General features: G+C 34.4%; 2 protein-coding genes across 3 annotated transcripts; one reads left to right on the top strand and one right to left on the bottom strand.

Moving 5' to 3' along the window:
• Positions 1-4,713: 4,713 nt before the first annotated feature.
• On the top strand, positions 4,714-7,861 carry LOC107910407 (F-box protein SKP2A). Its single transcript, XM_016838236.2, has 5 exons — positions 4,714-4,868; positions 5,452-5,785; positions 6,452-6,800; positions 6,897-7,038; positions 7,341-7,861. Exons 2-5 carry the CDS (start codon positions 5,532-5,534, stop codon positions 7,712-7,714), a joined length of 1,119 nt encoding a protein of 372 aa, XP_016693725.1. The 5' UTR covers positions 4,714-4,868; positions 5,452-5,531; the 3' UTR covers positions 7,715-7,861.
• A 97-nt stretch (positions 7,862-7,958) lies between these two features.
• On the bottom strand, positions 7,959-13,766 carry LOC107910406 (putative DEAD-box ATP-dependent RNA helicase 29). 2 transcript variants are annotated; one of them, XM_016838234.2, is made up of 11 exons: positions 13,237-13,766; positions 11,631-12,792; positions 11,421-11,478; positions 11,129-11,218; positions 10,711-10,756; positions 10,194-10,273; positions 9,982-10,034; positions 9,496-9,577; positions 9,349-9,405; positions 8,607-8,745; positions 7,959-8,509 (listed from the first exon to the last, which is right to left on the bottom strand). In XM_016838234.2, exons 1-11 carry the CDS (start codon positions 13,610-13,612, stop codon positions 8,286-8,288), a joined length of 2,367 nt encoding a protein of 788 aa, XP_016693723.1. In that variant the 5' UTR covers positions 13,613-13,766; the 3' UTR covers positions 7,959-8,285. The 2 variants fall into 2 exon arrangements, with proteins under 2 accessions (XP_016693723.1, XP_016693724.1); XM_016838235.2 differs by having other exon boundaries at positions 10,194-10,270.
• Positions 13,767-14,189: the final 423 nt, after the last annotated feature.

Below are 14,189 nucleotides of genomic sequence, written 5' to 3'. Positions count from 1 at the left end.
GGATTGTAGGGATTCCCCCGCCACATCCAACAATAGGTTCAGATATAGTTACATGGGGTGGTACAACAATAGGATCCTTCACACTCAAAAGTGCTTATGGGAGGATTCGGGAAGGGTCGTAGAATCCAAAAGAGGAGGTTTGGCAGGTTCTGTAGAAATTTCAAGGCCCTCAAAAGGTTAGGTACTTCATTTGGCTTGCCTTTCAGCAACAACTCCTTACTAACGTGGAAAAAGTAAAAAGGCGCATTGGTTATGATAGTTTTTATGGGTTTTATCGTCACGGATTTGAAGATGTGCTACACGTTTTAAGATATTGTCCTGCATCTAGTGATATTTGGGAGTATATAGCCCCAATAAATAAGCTATCTTGGTTTTATTTACGTGGCCTAGTGGAGTAGCTAGCAGCAAATCTACGGAACCATCAACAGATACATTTGGGGGACGTTGATTGACAATGAATCTTTGGTCTCATTGTGTGGCGTATCTAGAAAAATCGCAACCTTCTCACATTTCAGGATATTCTATGGAGTGCAAGGAAAATTATTAAAGTTTTCTACAGTTGGGTCAAACAGTATGTCTCCTTTAACAATAAGGTAACAAGGGCTGATTTGCAAACTACAAGCTCACTTTCTTCCCTGCGCAGTAATTGGATTTGATTAAGGTTAGATGGTGTGGTCAAATTGGATATCGCATTAGCTGCAACAGGGGGAGTATTGCAAAATAGAAATGAAAGGTGGATCATATGATATAACAAGTATTTGGGATTTTATTTTGTTGCTGAGGCTGAGTTATGGGGCATCATGGATGGTTTAGCGTTTCTTCTGGAGCAGAGATATGATAGTGTGCTAATTTAGACTGATAGCATAGAGGCAGTCAACGTAATTCATGATCAGTCTCCTAATAGTTTAGATTCGGTGTTGGTTAGGAGAATTCACAATCTTTTATCGAGAATAGGACATTGGATCCTTCGGCATATTCCTAGGGAGGACAACAGGAAAGCTGATGGAATCGCCAAATTTGTACAAGAGAGGAGAGAAAGACTACATGTGTTTGAGGCCTCCCCTTTAGAAAATTAGATTTATTTTAATGTAATTTTTTTGGATTTTTATGTTCTAAAAAAAACATTTAAGATTTAATTTTGGTAAGTTGAGTCATGGTAAATTTTGATATTCTTAATTTGAAATCTTAATTGATATTAAATTTAATATTCAAAATTTGAATCCAAATCTTTTCCATATTAAAAAAAAATGGAAATTCTAATTTCAAATTTCCTATCTCTTTTTCTATTCACACTGCAATATGTAATTGACCGAATTGTAATAACAAATTTGTCGCTTCTGTCCTCATCTTTATTTGAAACCTGAGAAATCAATAATCTCATTTTACCACCCAATTGGCTGTGAAATTGAGATGCATGTAATAGTTGTTAAAAAGGAAAACAAAATCACACACAAAAAATTAGGGGGAAAGGGGTAATATAATTTTTAATCCTTAAACTTCGTAATTCAGTCTACTTAGTACATATACTTTTTTTATCCAATTTAATACTTAATTGATCGATAAACTTGACAAATGTAAAAGTTTAACGCATGACACTCTGAGATTGTGTTACGTCGCCACCTGAAAATTAAGAGTATATATTTTAAAAGCTTTCAAATGATGTGCTGCAATCTCAAAATGAGATGTCATCGAATCTTAATAGAATTCAAGTTCAGGAATCAAAATGGACCTAATTACCAAATTAAAATATTAAAGTAAACAAAAAAAATACAAGTACCAAAATAAACTTAATTACCAAATTCAAGGACTAAAAATTATATTAACCAAAAAAAGAGAGAAAAGAATGGGTCAATTGTAATGGCCACCAAGAATACAAGATTCAGATATAGATATAGGAATCAGTAAATGGTCCCCCTCTTGCTTATAGCTATAACTAAAATCCCTATAATAATAATAATAATAAAACTCCATTACCGGGGCATCTCGTTTATTTCATTAAAAAAAATCATTTTTAATAATCAATTTTTTATTTATATAAAAAAATAAAAAATGAAATTTAAATACATGAAATCATATTTTTAGAAAAAAAAATAGAGGGAAAAAGAAAAAGGAAGAAATGGTCCAAAAATCCATTTAAAAATAGTGAAGAAAAAAGAAAAAAAAGGATGAAAAAGGTAATGGTCCTAAATCATGATAAGTAAAATGGTTTGGGCATCAACATTTGTATTTTAGTAATTTTTAGATAAAAGATGGGAAAATGAAGAGATAATGAGATAAGTAAAATGAAAATAAGAAATGGAAAGGAGAAGATAAGAGGAAATTTGTGAAAATGATTCGTTTCCTAATTGTCCTCAATAGTGTTATTATTTACATTTGCTAAATACTTTTCCTATGATTTCATGCAGAAAGTCATGGCCTCAACTCAACTAAATTCGCATGATCATAAATTCATGTAAAAATAAGATGACCCATGCAACTATTGGACTTCACCATCACCTTTTTTAAATTAGTGAAGGCAAAGCTTGAATTGTTTTGTATAATGGACGGGATCTTTTTCTTTTGAAAAAGTAGATATAGAGTCGGATAGGTGGATTTTTTAGACAGTATATATATAGAACGATTATGGTAATTACTTGTTTCGTCTTGCTTCACTCTATTCTACCATATTAAATTATTATTTTAGTAAAAATGTATGTGTAATAGAAAATATTATTATGTTTTATGTTTAAATATTTTTGATAAAATACTACACTCGATACTTATACTTTCATAAAATGTCTAGTGTGGTACTTGTATTTTAAAAATCATATTGAATTAGATAGAGGTGAGGTGGAGTGGGGCGGGACGAGGATAGATGCATCCAACATTCATGAAGGTGGTAGTAGTTTTTAGGATTATACATCCATAGTGAAGTAGGATAGATGATGGAGCAAAACGTGCCAACTGTGTAGCAATAGTGGATCTACCAACATTCGCCTGCTCCACTCCATTGCCATTCTTACTCAAAATGTGCCCATATGTCCCCCTAGAACTATTTATGAGCTGAGATACTGGATAAAAATAGTAAGTTCGAAAAATGAACTTAAACAAAAAAAAAAGTTAAGCCCATTTAAAATATGGGTCGAGCTTGGATTTCAATATTCAATGCTTGAGCTTGACCTGTTTCATACTTTTGTAATATATTTATTTATTTTATATATTATATAATTTATATACATAAAATTAAATATGTAAAAATACAATACAATACTATGTAAACATTACAAAATATATCACGTTGTCTAAATTTTAAAAATAATTCCATTATAGGTTTTTATTATATTTGCTTTTTTTTATACCATGCTTAAAACTCCACATAGTCCTTCCACAACCTTTAAATAAGAGAATAATGTATTTCAGTGTACTTGAACCCACATCTTTTTACATTGACAACAATATAAATACCAATTAAACTAAAACTCAATCAATAACATAAAATATATTTAAATTAATTATTTAATTAATTAAAGTTTTAGGGTCATTTTAAAGTCCAAGTAGACATGAAAAGATCGTACATAAACCAAACCCTACCCCAACCCCAACCCCAACCCCAACCCCAACCCCACATCTCTGTAGTCCCACTTCTTTATCTCGAAAAGGAAAATTATATTTCCCTTAATTTTACCCAATCAGAAAATAAAATAGTAATAATGACAAAGAAAAAAGAAAGTACAAAGAAACTTGTTCTTCTTCCCTTCCTTGTCGTGCGGCTTCGGTTTTAAACAAGGTTTATTATAACATTTAGCACTTGAATTTTTTTAAAAAAAATTTGGTATTTAAACTTTTTTTTGGTTCAATATAGTTCTAAAGCTTGACATTTGATACCCTGAATTTGAAACTTATTCTTAGTTTAATACTAGAGGTGTTTAAGTTTCGGTTAAAATCAACCGACCAAACCAAACTAATTAAGTTAATCGGTCAGTTAACCGATCTAATTCAGTTGGTGGTTGTTTATCGGTTAATTCGATTCGAAATCGGAAAATTACCAAATTAACCGAACTTTTAAACAACTAATATTATATATTACCAATTCGGTTAATTTTATTTTGGTTAATTCGGTTAAATAAACATTACCGATTTATTTTTTGATATGTTTTATACTTATTTTAACAAAAAAATATAAAAATTTTGGTTAATTTGGTTAACCAACTGAACTAACTGAAATAGTTTGGTTCGGTTAATGGTTAAGGATTTAAAAAGTTCGGTTAATTCGATTAATGCTAGTTCGGTTCGGATTGAACACCCCTATTTGATATTGAATCTTTTTTTAGATGCAATTTAATATACTTTTTCCTAATTTGATATCTATTTTTTTGGGTCTAATTTAATATCTAAACATGTAAAATGTTATACAAATTACTCAAATATACTAATAATGTTAATATAAAATAAAATTAATGTCAAAGTCTCTTCCTTTAAGAAATATAAAATAAAATTATTGCTTCAAAATTCCACAAATATATATATATTTATTTCTTTTTCTACTTTTTTTTCCCAAATAGATTAGAAAAAAACAGTAACTTGTTATTGAATTTTGACTCCATTCCCTTTCTTTACTGTTAAACAGGTAATGATGATAAAAAACCTTCACTATATATATATATGTGGGGTCAATAAGTTGGACCCACTAAATGTCAACCGTTGATTTAACACACGTGGCGGCATAGACGTCGCTAATCCTCTCCTCGTACGTTACTCCCTCGCTTTTTCTTTTTTTTGCACCCTCTTGTATGTCTTCTTTATAAACTCTTCAATGGAAACAAAATCCAGATGAATATGTAAAGAACAAACGAATGCAGCAAAATAAACAAAACCCAGAACGACAAAAGGTATATGATCATAATCTTTGATCTTCCATAATTTCATTTTTTTTAACTAAAATTTTGTTTTTGGGAATTTTCCCTTGTTTACTTTTGTTTCATCGATTTTTTTTTCTTATGCAATTGAGCGATGATTTTGAAGCAGGTTAAAATTTCCATCTTTTACAAGAAAAAGATCATCTTCTTTATGCTATCAACTTTTTTTTTTCTTTGGCTATACAATCAGATAAATTGGATTTGCTTTAGTTTCCTTTTTTTTTCACTGATTATGGCTAAAATGGTTTCCTTTTTTTTTCGTACCAAGAAAAAAAACATGCTTTTTTTTTCTTTTGAGTAACTTGTTTTATTATACGACCAGCAGAGTTTAAACTGAAAAGGATGGTATAATTTTAGCTTGGGTACTTGAGAAAAATTCAAAGGATTTAGGATTTTGATTGTTTTTATCTCTATTGTACATTTATGCTAGTTTCTCAAGGTTTTGGCACATGGGTTTCGTTTTTCTTTCTAGGCACTTGTCTTTTCTCACTGAATTCGATGGTTTCTCTTTGGTTTTTTAATCTCTTCTGACTATTCTTTTTATGCCTGGTTATAGGATCAAGACCTATAATCTATCTGAAAACATATGCATATAAGTTTGTGTGGAATTGGTGGTGGGAGAAGGAGAGAGTGAATATGATTGGTGAAGCAAAAGTTGGGAATGAAGACTTGAACTTATGCTTTGAGAAGCTGATGATGGTTGCAGCTGGGAATAGTGAGGGAGTTAAGATGAATGGTGTGGGGATCACTGAGTGGAAAGATATCCCTGTGGAGCTGCTGTTGAGAATCGTTTCACTACTCGATGATCAGACTGCTATCGTTGCTTCCAGTGTCTGTAGTGGGTGGAGGGATGCCGTTTGCTTGGGTCTCACACAACTCTGTCTCTCATGGTATACTATATATGGTCTTTTAGCTTTCCTTGTTTATGTTTCGCTTCTTGTTGATATGCTTTAGCTATTATTATCTCTCAAATGGTAATAAAATTTGGAATAATGAAAAGTTTTACAGTTTGTGAAGTATCTGATGAAGCTAGCAAACACATGTCATGTTTTTTCAAACCTTCTTATTGCTAAGATAATCAATAAGGCTTTCATGTTCGTGGTAGCTAGAGTTTTTAATATAATGCAAAAAACAAGGACATTTGCTGTTCTGTGTTTGTTTATCCATAGCTCTAAGATATAACCTTTATAGTTTCTGACATATAGCAGCTTATTGACTCATTTGTCTGGCCTTCTGTGGTAACGGATTGTCATTCCACGGTTCTTTTCTAGGCTGTCCCATCTTCTTCTCAATGCTTTATCCTCGATGGCAGCATCACTAGGGCAGAGATCTTGAGATACATGATATCTAACATGTTGGCCAGAAACTTTCTCGTCTTGCTTAACTGCATTTAGATTTGTTGTTGTGTCTGTGGAGTTTGCTCTGTTTTTGGCCTTTTTCTTATCTTCAATCTCGTGTTTTGGTCTTGCCTTTCGTAAAGATAAACGGATGGCTTACTCTGTGTCCTGTTCCTTTGTATCCTACTTGCTAATAACTGTGTTGTCTACAATCTTCAGGTGTAGAAAGAACATGAACAATTTGGTTCTATCTCTTGCACCTAAATTCACCAGACTGCAAACTCTGATATTGCGCCAAGAGAATCCACAGCTCGAGGACAATGCTGTCGAGACTATTTCAAAGTTTTGTCACGATCTGCAGGACCTGGACCTCAGTAAAAGTTTCAAGCTTAGTGATCGCTCCTTGTATGCATTGGCTCACGGTTGTCCTAACCTTAAAAAGCTTAACATCAGCGGCTGCACATCATTCAGCGACGAAGCTCTCGCGTATTTGACTAATTTTTGTCGAAAACTAAAAATATTAAATCTGTGCGGATGTGTTAAAGCTGCAACTGACCATGCACTGCAGGTATGAACAATATCATGATGGGTCATTGTTTACTTGCTGACAAAAAATCAGTTGCTTGTCTGTAAGAAGATAATGAATCGCTTGTATTGATAATAGGCTATTGGACGAAACTGCAATATGTTGCAATCTTTGAATCTGGGATGGTGTGACAATGTTGGCGATCTCGGAGTCATGAGTTTAGCATATGGATGCCATGATCTCCGATGCCTGGACCTGTGTGGTTGTGTTCGTATAACAGGTATCCCTTACAGTGGTGCTTATTAGCATCTCATAATGCAATGTAACATACATGTACGATCCTACTTTTTTCCTTGAAGCCTCAATATCTTGGTTAACATGAAAGCCCGTCTTATTTTCCCCTAAAATTTTGTCAACCTATCCCTGGACCATGTTTTACAGACACCTAAAGAGTATTCATGATCTCAATAACAGTATTATATGTTGATTCAATAACAACACTATGCATGTTCACTATATCAAAGAAGTTGAGGGTTTAAGCATGGCATGCTATAAAGAACATTTATTGGCTTATTGGTGCAGATGATAGCGTGATTGCTTTAGCAAATGAGTGCCTCCATTTGAGGTCGCTCGGACTGTACTATTGCCGTAACATCACGGACAGGGCGATGTACTCATTGGCTCACAGCCGAGTGAAGAACAAAGGTTTGACGTGGGAGTCGTCGATGAAAGGTAGATATGAAGATGATGGTCTAAAAAGTCTGAATATAAGCCAGTGTACGGCACTGACTCCATCAGCAGTTCAGGCTTTATGTGACACATTCCCTGCACTTCATACCTGCTCTGGAAGGCACTCCCTTGTTATGAGTGGTTGCTTGAACTTAACCTCCGTGCATTGTGCTTGTGCGGTTCAAGCTCACCGGACCTTCAACACTATTTTCCACACAGCTCATTGAAGGATATGTTCAACGTTCATATCTATAAATATTAATTTTTACATATAAAAGAATGCAGAGAAACTTTTAAACTCATGGTAATAATCATTGTCGTTGTAAATATTTTTATTATTTATAAAAAATATTAAAAAGTATTATTTGACAGAACCCTGATGATCTGCATTGTACTTGGCAATGTGTGGAATGAGTATTTGTTTGGATATATTTCAAATTCTCAATATAGTATGGGATATGGATATGGATATCGAAAAAGAAAGAATCAACAACATATATTTTGTAAAATTAAGAAAGTAACATGAAAGTTCTAATCCATCAACAATAGTCTGAAAGAAATGAAATGATGAGAAAACCTATAATATTACTCACATTCTTTTGCGCCACAAGGCCTCAACCAAACAATACAGTGGCCGACTCAAAATTTCTTTCCAGAACCCACTTTTACTTGAGCATCATAAATGGTATAATGTAATACTCGTTAAAAAGGCCGAAAACTTCTTGAATCCACTTCTGGTTAGCAAGTACTGACCTATATGTATATGCTCTCCCGAAGACACTGCAACAATGGAATCAGCTACTTGGACTTTCCTCTTTTACCACTTTTACCGAAATTTTTACCCTTTTTCTTGTTGGCTTTGCCCTTCATATATGACAGTTTATTATTTGCCTTCTTCTGCCTTTCCTTTCGCACTTGATCGAAATCTTTGATCTCTGAACGTACATGAGCATTAGGCACAGAATGCTGTGATTTCTTGTTCCCTCTGAAGTTTCTACCATTACCTCGTGACCGATAGTCTCCTGCATGAAATATTTTCCGAAATAAATAATGTATTCTTTCTATCATCAGAATAATAATAGCAATCAAAACCGGTGGAGAAAAAGTTCATAATCCAACCTGATGAAATTGTTGTTGCCTCACCATTCTCTCCGTTGGTGGTTCCCTTCAAATATACCTTTTTGTGAGATCGTTCTTTCCACTTCTTGTAAATTCCTGTTTTCTCAGTTTTTATTTTGGCACCACTCTCTGTCTTCACCTGCAAACAACAGAAAAGTATGAAAGTCAATTGTCCCGAACGACCACATACGCTACTGAGCTAGTTAACCAACTTTGCATTACTAATCACTACAGCACCTCCATTAAGACAGCCATTACAGACGATATTATTTACCTAAACAACCCTTGCCATTCTTTTATACAAGTCAAGAATTGCCTAGAATAGAGATTCATTAGGAAGATAATTGATAGAACCACTTACAAAAACTTTGAGGTCTAGGCAAAACAACAGGTTTGCAACCTGGAAGGCCTTATAAGTCGGGAATACAAAAACATAAAGGAGAAGTTATTTAAAATGAACAAGTGGAGCAAATTTGCTCCATATTGCACCGCAGTGAACAATGGGAAAAAAAGCAGTGGACCTAGGTCATCGCAGACTGAAGCCAAATGCTAGGGATGTATATGAATGAAAGAACGAGCATGGCCATCAAGCTCAATTAAGCACCAGAATAGTTCACTGACTATAGTAGAGATACACAGATAGCATCCAATTTAACTTAAACCAATAAGCTTGAAAGGTGAAACTAAAGGGAAGTGAACATCCAGAAAGGCAAGCACAAATAATATTGGCAGTAAAAAGTACCTTTCCACTAGCTGTAACACGTTCACCATTATTCAATTTGACGTACTTTTTACCCCTCTGCATGTAAAAGATTCATATGAGTTGAGCTAAAAACATAATTTGTTTAGGATAAAGATAAAATATCAGTATTCAAATAGTTCTATCCACCTTATCCCAATGATATCTGGATTTTTGTTTCTGCAAACCTTCACTATCGTCAGCAACAAGATCCAGTACAGCAGACTCCAACCTGCAAATAAAAAATTAATAGCGTGAATGCAACCATTTTAGAAGGGGGATAACTCCCAAATTAAATGTTTCAAAATTAAATGTCATTTTCAAATTTCATTTCACATTATAATAGCACAGATGCACAACGTTATTAAAGTAGAATCTTTTCTGCAGCAATGCATGCAAATGCACACGTGCTAATCAGATATGCAGTGAGCTAGAGACAGGAAAGGGTCAAATATACAAGGATTTTAGATAGCATGATAAGTTAATGACTTATCATGAAACATTCTCAAGCATAAAAATGCTGAGTTATATTCCAAACTATTCCAGGAAATTTAAATTTATACACCTAACTCCTCACTAGCAAGGGGAAAGAACCAAATTGGAAAATGAGCTAAGGTATCAAGATCTGAAATTTACCTATTTGATCCAAACCCTTCATTACTTCTTACTGAGAGACCAGCCTCTGTATGCTGATAGCAATATGAACACAAACTCGTTAGGCATTAGCAAGTTAACAAATTGAAAGAAAGCTCAAATTAGACAATAAGATTTAAAAAGGGTTAAATATCATAGACACATTGAAACCACAATAGAAAAGAATTGTGTCTGAAGATGATAAATTAACATACATGATTTGTTGGCACAGAACTTATGTAATACTCCTCATCCTTGAAGCTCCTTGCCTTTCTTTTAGAACCACGAGCCTCTACTATAGAAAAGAAAAAAAAAATTGTTACTGAAAAAACAAGAAATAATGAACGCTCCAAGAAGAGCCATCAGTTATCAACGAATACATATAATTGTTGGGAAAAATACACTTGGATACATGCATTTTTGTTAACAAGTTCTACCGACTTATTCATTGATTAAGTGTTGATTTTTTTTTATCCCACTTGAAGAGGTAGCTCACATTTGGCCAACAAATGTGACAGAAAGACCTAGATTATTTCTTATGAGCTTTGCTAGCTTCAACCATTCAAAACCAAAAAATATAGCTACTGTTACCCTCTTCACTCTGCCTGTCTGCCACTCTAAATAATAGAGAATAAATAAAATAAGACACTACTTGAACATTAAGGACTTCGTCAGGAAGGAAGACAAAGCTCCAATAAGAAGGAAGAAATTAAAAAATTGTAAGGAAAATACCTTTTGTGTCATTTATCTTTGAAGAAGTAATGTCAGGTTCGGTTTCCTGCATGCATCAAAGATCGACTTAAATAGAAAGAACAGATGCTATGAGACAATAAATAAAATTGAAGGCCAAAAAATAAAATGAAAACAAAGAAAATATTCATTATCAATCAGTTTTTGTAAATAAAATAGGTCTAAATAAACTTCTTCCCAAAGCCATAGCATTTGGAACCTCTCAACACCACGGAATTTGAAAATAGATCAGGAGAAAGACGTGACTATTTAACTAGTTCCAAAAATGACATGCACAGAAACCAATAAGAACCCTATATCAATATCAGAAGTTCAGTTTCCGTGCGTGGGTGCATGGTTGATAGGGGTGAAGACTCGCTGGATACTGTTATGGATATCATTACTAAATAACAAAAATTACCTTTTCCACATGATTGCTAAAGCGCTGCTTATGAACCAAATTAATGATCTTCTCATGCATATCTCTCTTCTTCTTCATCACATCGACCCACTGTATGACCAAAGGAATGCAGCATAATTCTCATACAAGGTTTTGAAGTGCAAAAAAGCAAGATATTCAAAAGAAATAAAGAAAAGGCAGAGTAATCAGAATAAAGAAAAATGTAAGAATCGAAGGCAAGAAAGTTAACCAATTTAAGAAAAAAATCATCATTGATAATAGAAAGAAAATGCCACAAAAATTGAGGAGTTACCTGAGAATGCTTTGATTTAGCAGCTTCACTTTCAGCTTCCAGAATGGTCTGCTTGGGTCTAGCATAAATCATTGATAGTAAGTTAAAATTTTGCAGCTTAAGAAACTTACAAATAACAATTTGACTTGGAAGAACACAGAGAAGCCAAAAAGACAGAAGCACTTAACCACAAAGCCCAGTATATCCCAGATGAAAGGCTTTAGAAATTACCTGAAAGCTTTCAGACGTTCAGAAAACGCAAGTGCTGCCAATTCACCTCCTTCCAGTACATTTCTAAAGATAGGATGCAAGCCTTCACGGGGCAAATCCTTTGCCCTTTTGATGGACTCCCTTGCAGGCAATGGTTTAGTCTTGGAATACAGACGAAAAGCATTTGTACATGTCCTCTGTAAAGTATTTAGTTCTGCAGATGAATCAATCATGTCCCTAACCCTATCTGAAATAAGATCAATAATGTTTTGGGGGAAACGTCCGTAAACAGATTCTCCATTTGCAATTGCTTGATCAATTTTATTCATTGCCCCATCCATATCTTGAAAAACCTCTTCTTCAGTAGGTGCCGCCCTGATTGGTCTTGACAGAAATAGATGAAGATCTAAAAGGTATGGCATATCCTCAGATGTCACAAAGGAAAATGCAGTTCCAGTCCTACCTGCCCTTGCTGCTCGTCCAACACGATGAACAAAAATTTTGGGCTTCGGAGGGAAGTCCCAGTTAATAACATTATCTAGTAAAGGTATGTCAATACCCCTAGCAGCAACGTCTGTCACAATAAGCAACATAGTTTTTCTTGATCTGAATTTTGAAATATTAATTTTCCGAGCATCTTGATCCATATCACCATAACACACAGAAGGCTCGATACCCTCCTCTCGAAACATAATATTAAGGAACTCTACATGATGTTTAGTGGAAACAAATATCAAAGTTTGTTGATCAGAACTAATGTGGTCCCTTGCCAAATACAACAGTGCGGCATGTTTTTCTTCCTGACGCAAGGTGAAAAAAACAAGCTTTAAGTCAGGGCTAATCTTGGTTTCTAAATCAAGCCGCACAAGTTGAGGGTCTCGCAGACCAGCCTTAGCAAACTCTGCTAGGGCACTTGGTAAAGTTGCACTAAAGAGCAAGGTCTGACGGTTTTCACTAAGCTGGGTAAGAATTTTATGCAACTGTTCAGCAAAACCCATGCCAAAGAGGGAATCTGCTTCATCAAATACCACATATTCCACTGTACGAAGTGTCATATCATCAACCTCAGCTAGATGGTGCATCAGTCTACCAGGAGTAGCAATAATAATATCAGGGTTTTGTGCCAACTCTTCAAACTGACTTTCCATGCTATCACCGCCGACAAGCAAACTAATCCGAAGATCTAAAATGAACACAAGAGATTATATGTAAGTTGTCATCAAGGAAGGCAAGCCAATTAAAACCAATTTCTTATTCAGTTACTACAAATCACCGATATTACAATAATGAAAGGACAAAGTAGATTTGTTAGGAGATAAAATCCTCAGTGGTCTCTGAAACTCATCTGTTACAATCTAAAGCTAATGTTCCATTTGGTTATTAGTTTTACTGATAGCTTTTGGCTCCCTCAAAGAGTGCTAAAAAGCGTGATCATGTTTTATTAAAAATAAACAAATGATTAGAACAAAAAAAAAATTCAAATGTAGTGGTTACCAATAAAACTAAATTCCTGCATTTTGCTGCATAAAATTCAAAATTCTAATTCTGTAATCATTCAAAAACATAAAAGATAAATTATGAATAATGAAAATTTAACTTTAAATTCCACATCATAAGAAGAAGGAACCTGTAAATTTTCCCAATTCCTTGGCAAACTTCAAAGTCTGCAAGGCCAAATCTCTGGTCGGAGACAAAATGAGAGCTCGGACACCGCCCTGAGGCACGTGCTGCTTCAGTTTCTCCAGCATGGGGACCAAAAAAGCCGCCGTCTTCCCAGAACCAGTCCGGGCCATGGCAACGACGTCGTTTCCAGCAAGAATAAGAGGCATGGTCTTGCGTTGAATCGGCGTAGGGACTCTGTATCCCTTCCGCTTGATTCCTCTGTAGACATTAGGGCTTAGGTTTAAGGACTCGAAGCCACCAGATTTTGCCTTCTTTTTTTCCTTCTGTTTTCGTTTAAGCTCCGCTTTGGAGCTTACAAAACGCTCGTCTACCGGAGCCATCGAACGTTTACAGCTTCCGTTTTCTTTTTTCCCGGAAAGTGTTTTTTTCTGGGGAAACAAACAGAGAGGAAGAGAAGAAAGCGGCAGATTTGGCTGGCTCTTTTCTTTTGTTCTGTTCACGAATCGGTTGCCTAAAACCCTCGGAAGGGGTTTTCTGTGTAAAGATTTTTGCGGCCTATTCCATCTAAAGTTATGGGCCTAAATTTGGGCCATAAAAAAAGTGAGCCTAAGAATGGAATAAAATGTAAAATTGGTTAAAATACGTTATAGTTCCCTGAATTCTTTGTAATTTTGAAATTCAATCCCTCCACTTTTCATATTTCAAAATTATATCTCAATGGATGTAAGTACAAAAGCAGTGGAATTAAGCTTTATAATTTCTGATGGTTTGAGTACTGACTAATTTCATTTACTCTATTTACGAATTTAATCAAATAAATTATACAATTAATCAAATGAATTACAATGTAATTTGGTGTGAGCTTATAAGTACTTCTAATTTATGAGTATTGATAAATTTCAATTATTTTTATTACCAAATACGATTAATCGTACAACCATATATCGAATTGAATCA

The sequence above is a fragment of the Gossypium hirsutum genome, chromosome D02, assembly GCF_007990345.1.
Source record: "Gossypium hirsutum isolate 1008001.06 chromosome D02, Gossypium_hirsutum_v2.1, whole genome shotgun sequence".
In the NCBI taxonomy this organism is placed as follows: domain Eukaryota; kingdom Viridiplantae; phylum Streptophyta; class Magnoliopsida; order Malvales; family Malvaceae; genus Gossypium; species Gossypium hirsutum.
Note: the sequence above shows the minus strand (reverse complement) of the source record. Positions and strands in the feature narration are given on the sequence as shown.

Coding starts and splice junctions, on each gene's coding strand:
- LOC107910406 (XM_016838234.2), bottom strand. CDS start 13,612: ATGGCTCCGGTAGACGAGCGTTTTGTAAGCTCCAAAGCGGAGCTTAAA. Junction 11,219..11,420: donor CTAAATCAAAGCATTCTCAG/GTAACTCCTCAA, acceptor TTGGTCATACAG/TGGGTCGATGTGATGAAGAA. Junction 10,757..11,128: donor TTAGCAATCATGTGGAAAAG/GTAATTTTTGTT, acceptor TGATGCATGCAG/GAAACCGAACCTGACATTAC.
- LOC107910407 (XM_016838236.2), top strand. CDS start 5,532: ATGATTGGTGAAGCAAAAGTTGGGAATGAAGACTTGAACTTATGCTTT. Junction 5,786..6,451: donor ACACAACTCTGTCTCTCATG/GTATACTATATA, acceptor TACAATCTTCAG/GTGTAGAAAGAACATGAACA. Junction 6,801..6,896: donor CAACTGACCATGCACTGCAG/GTATGAACAATA, acceptor TATTGATAATAG/GCTATTGGACGAAACTGCAA.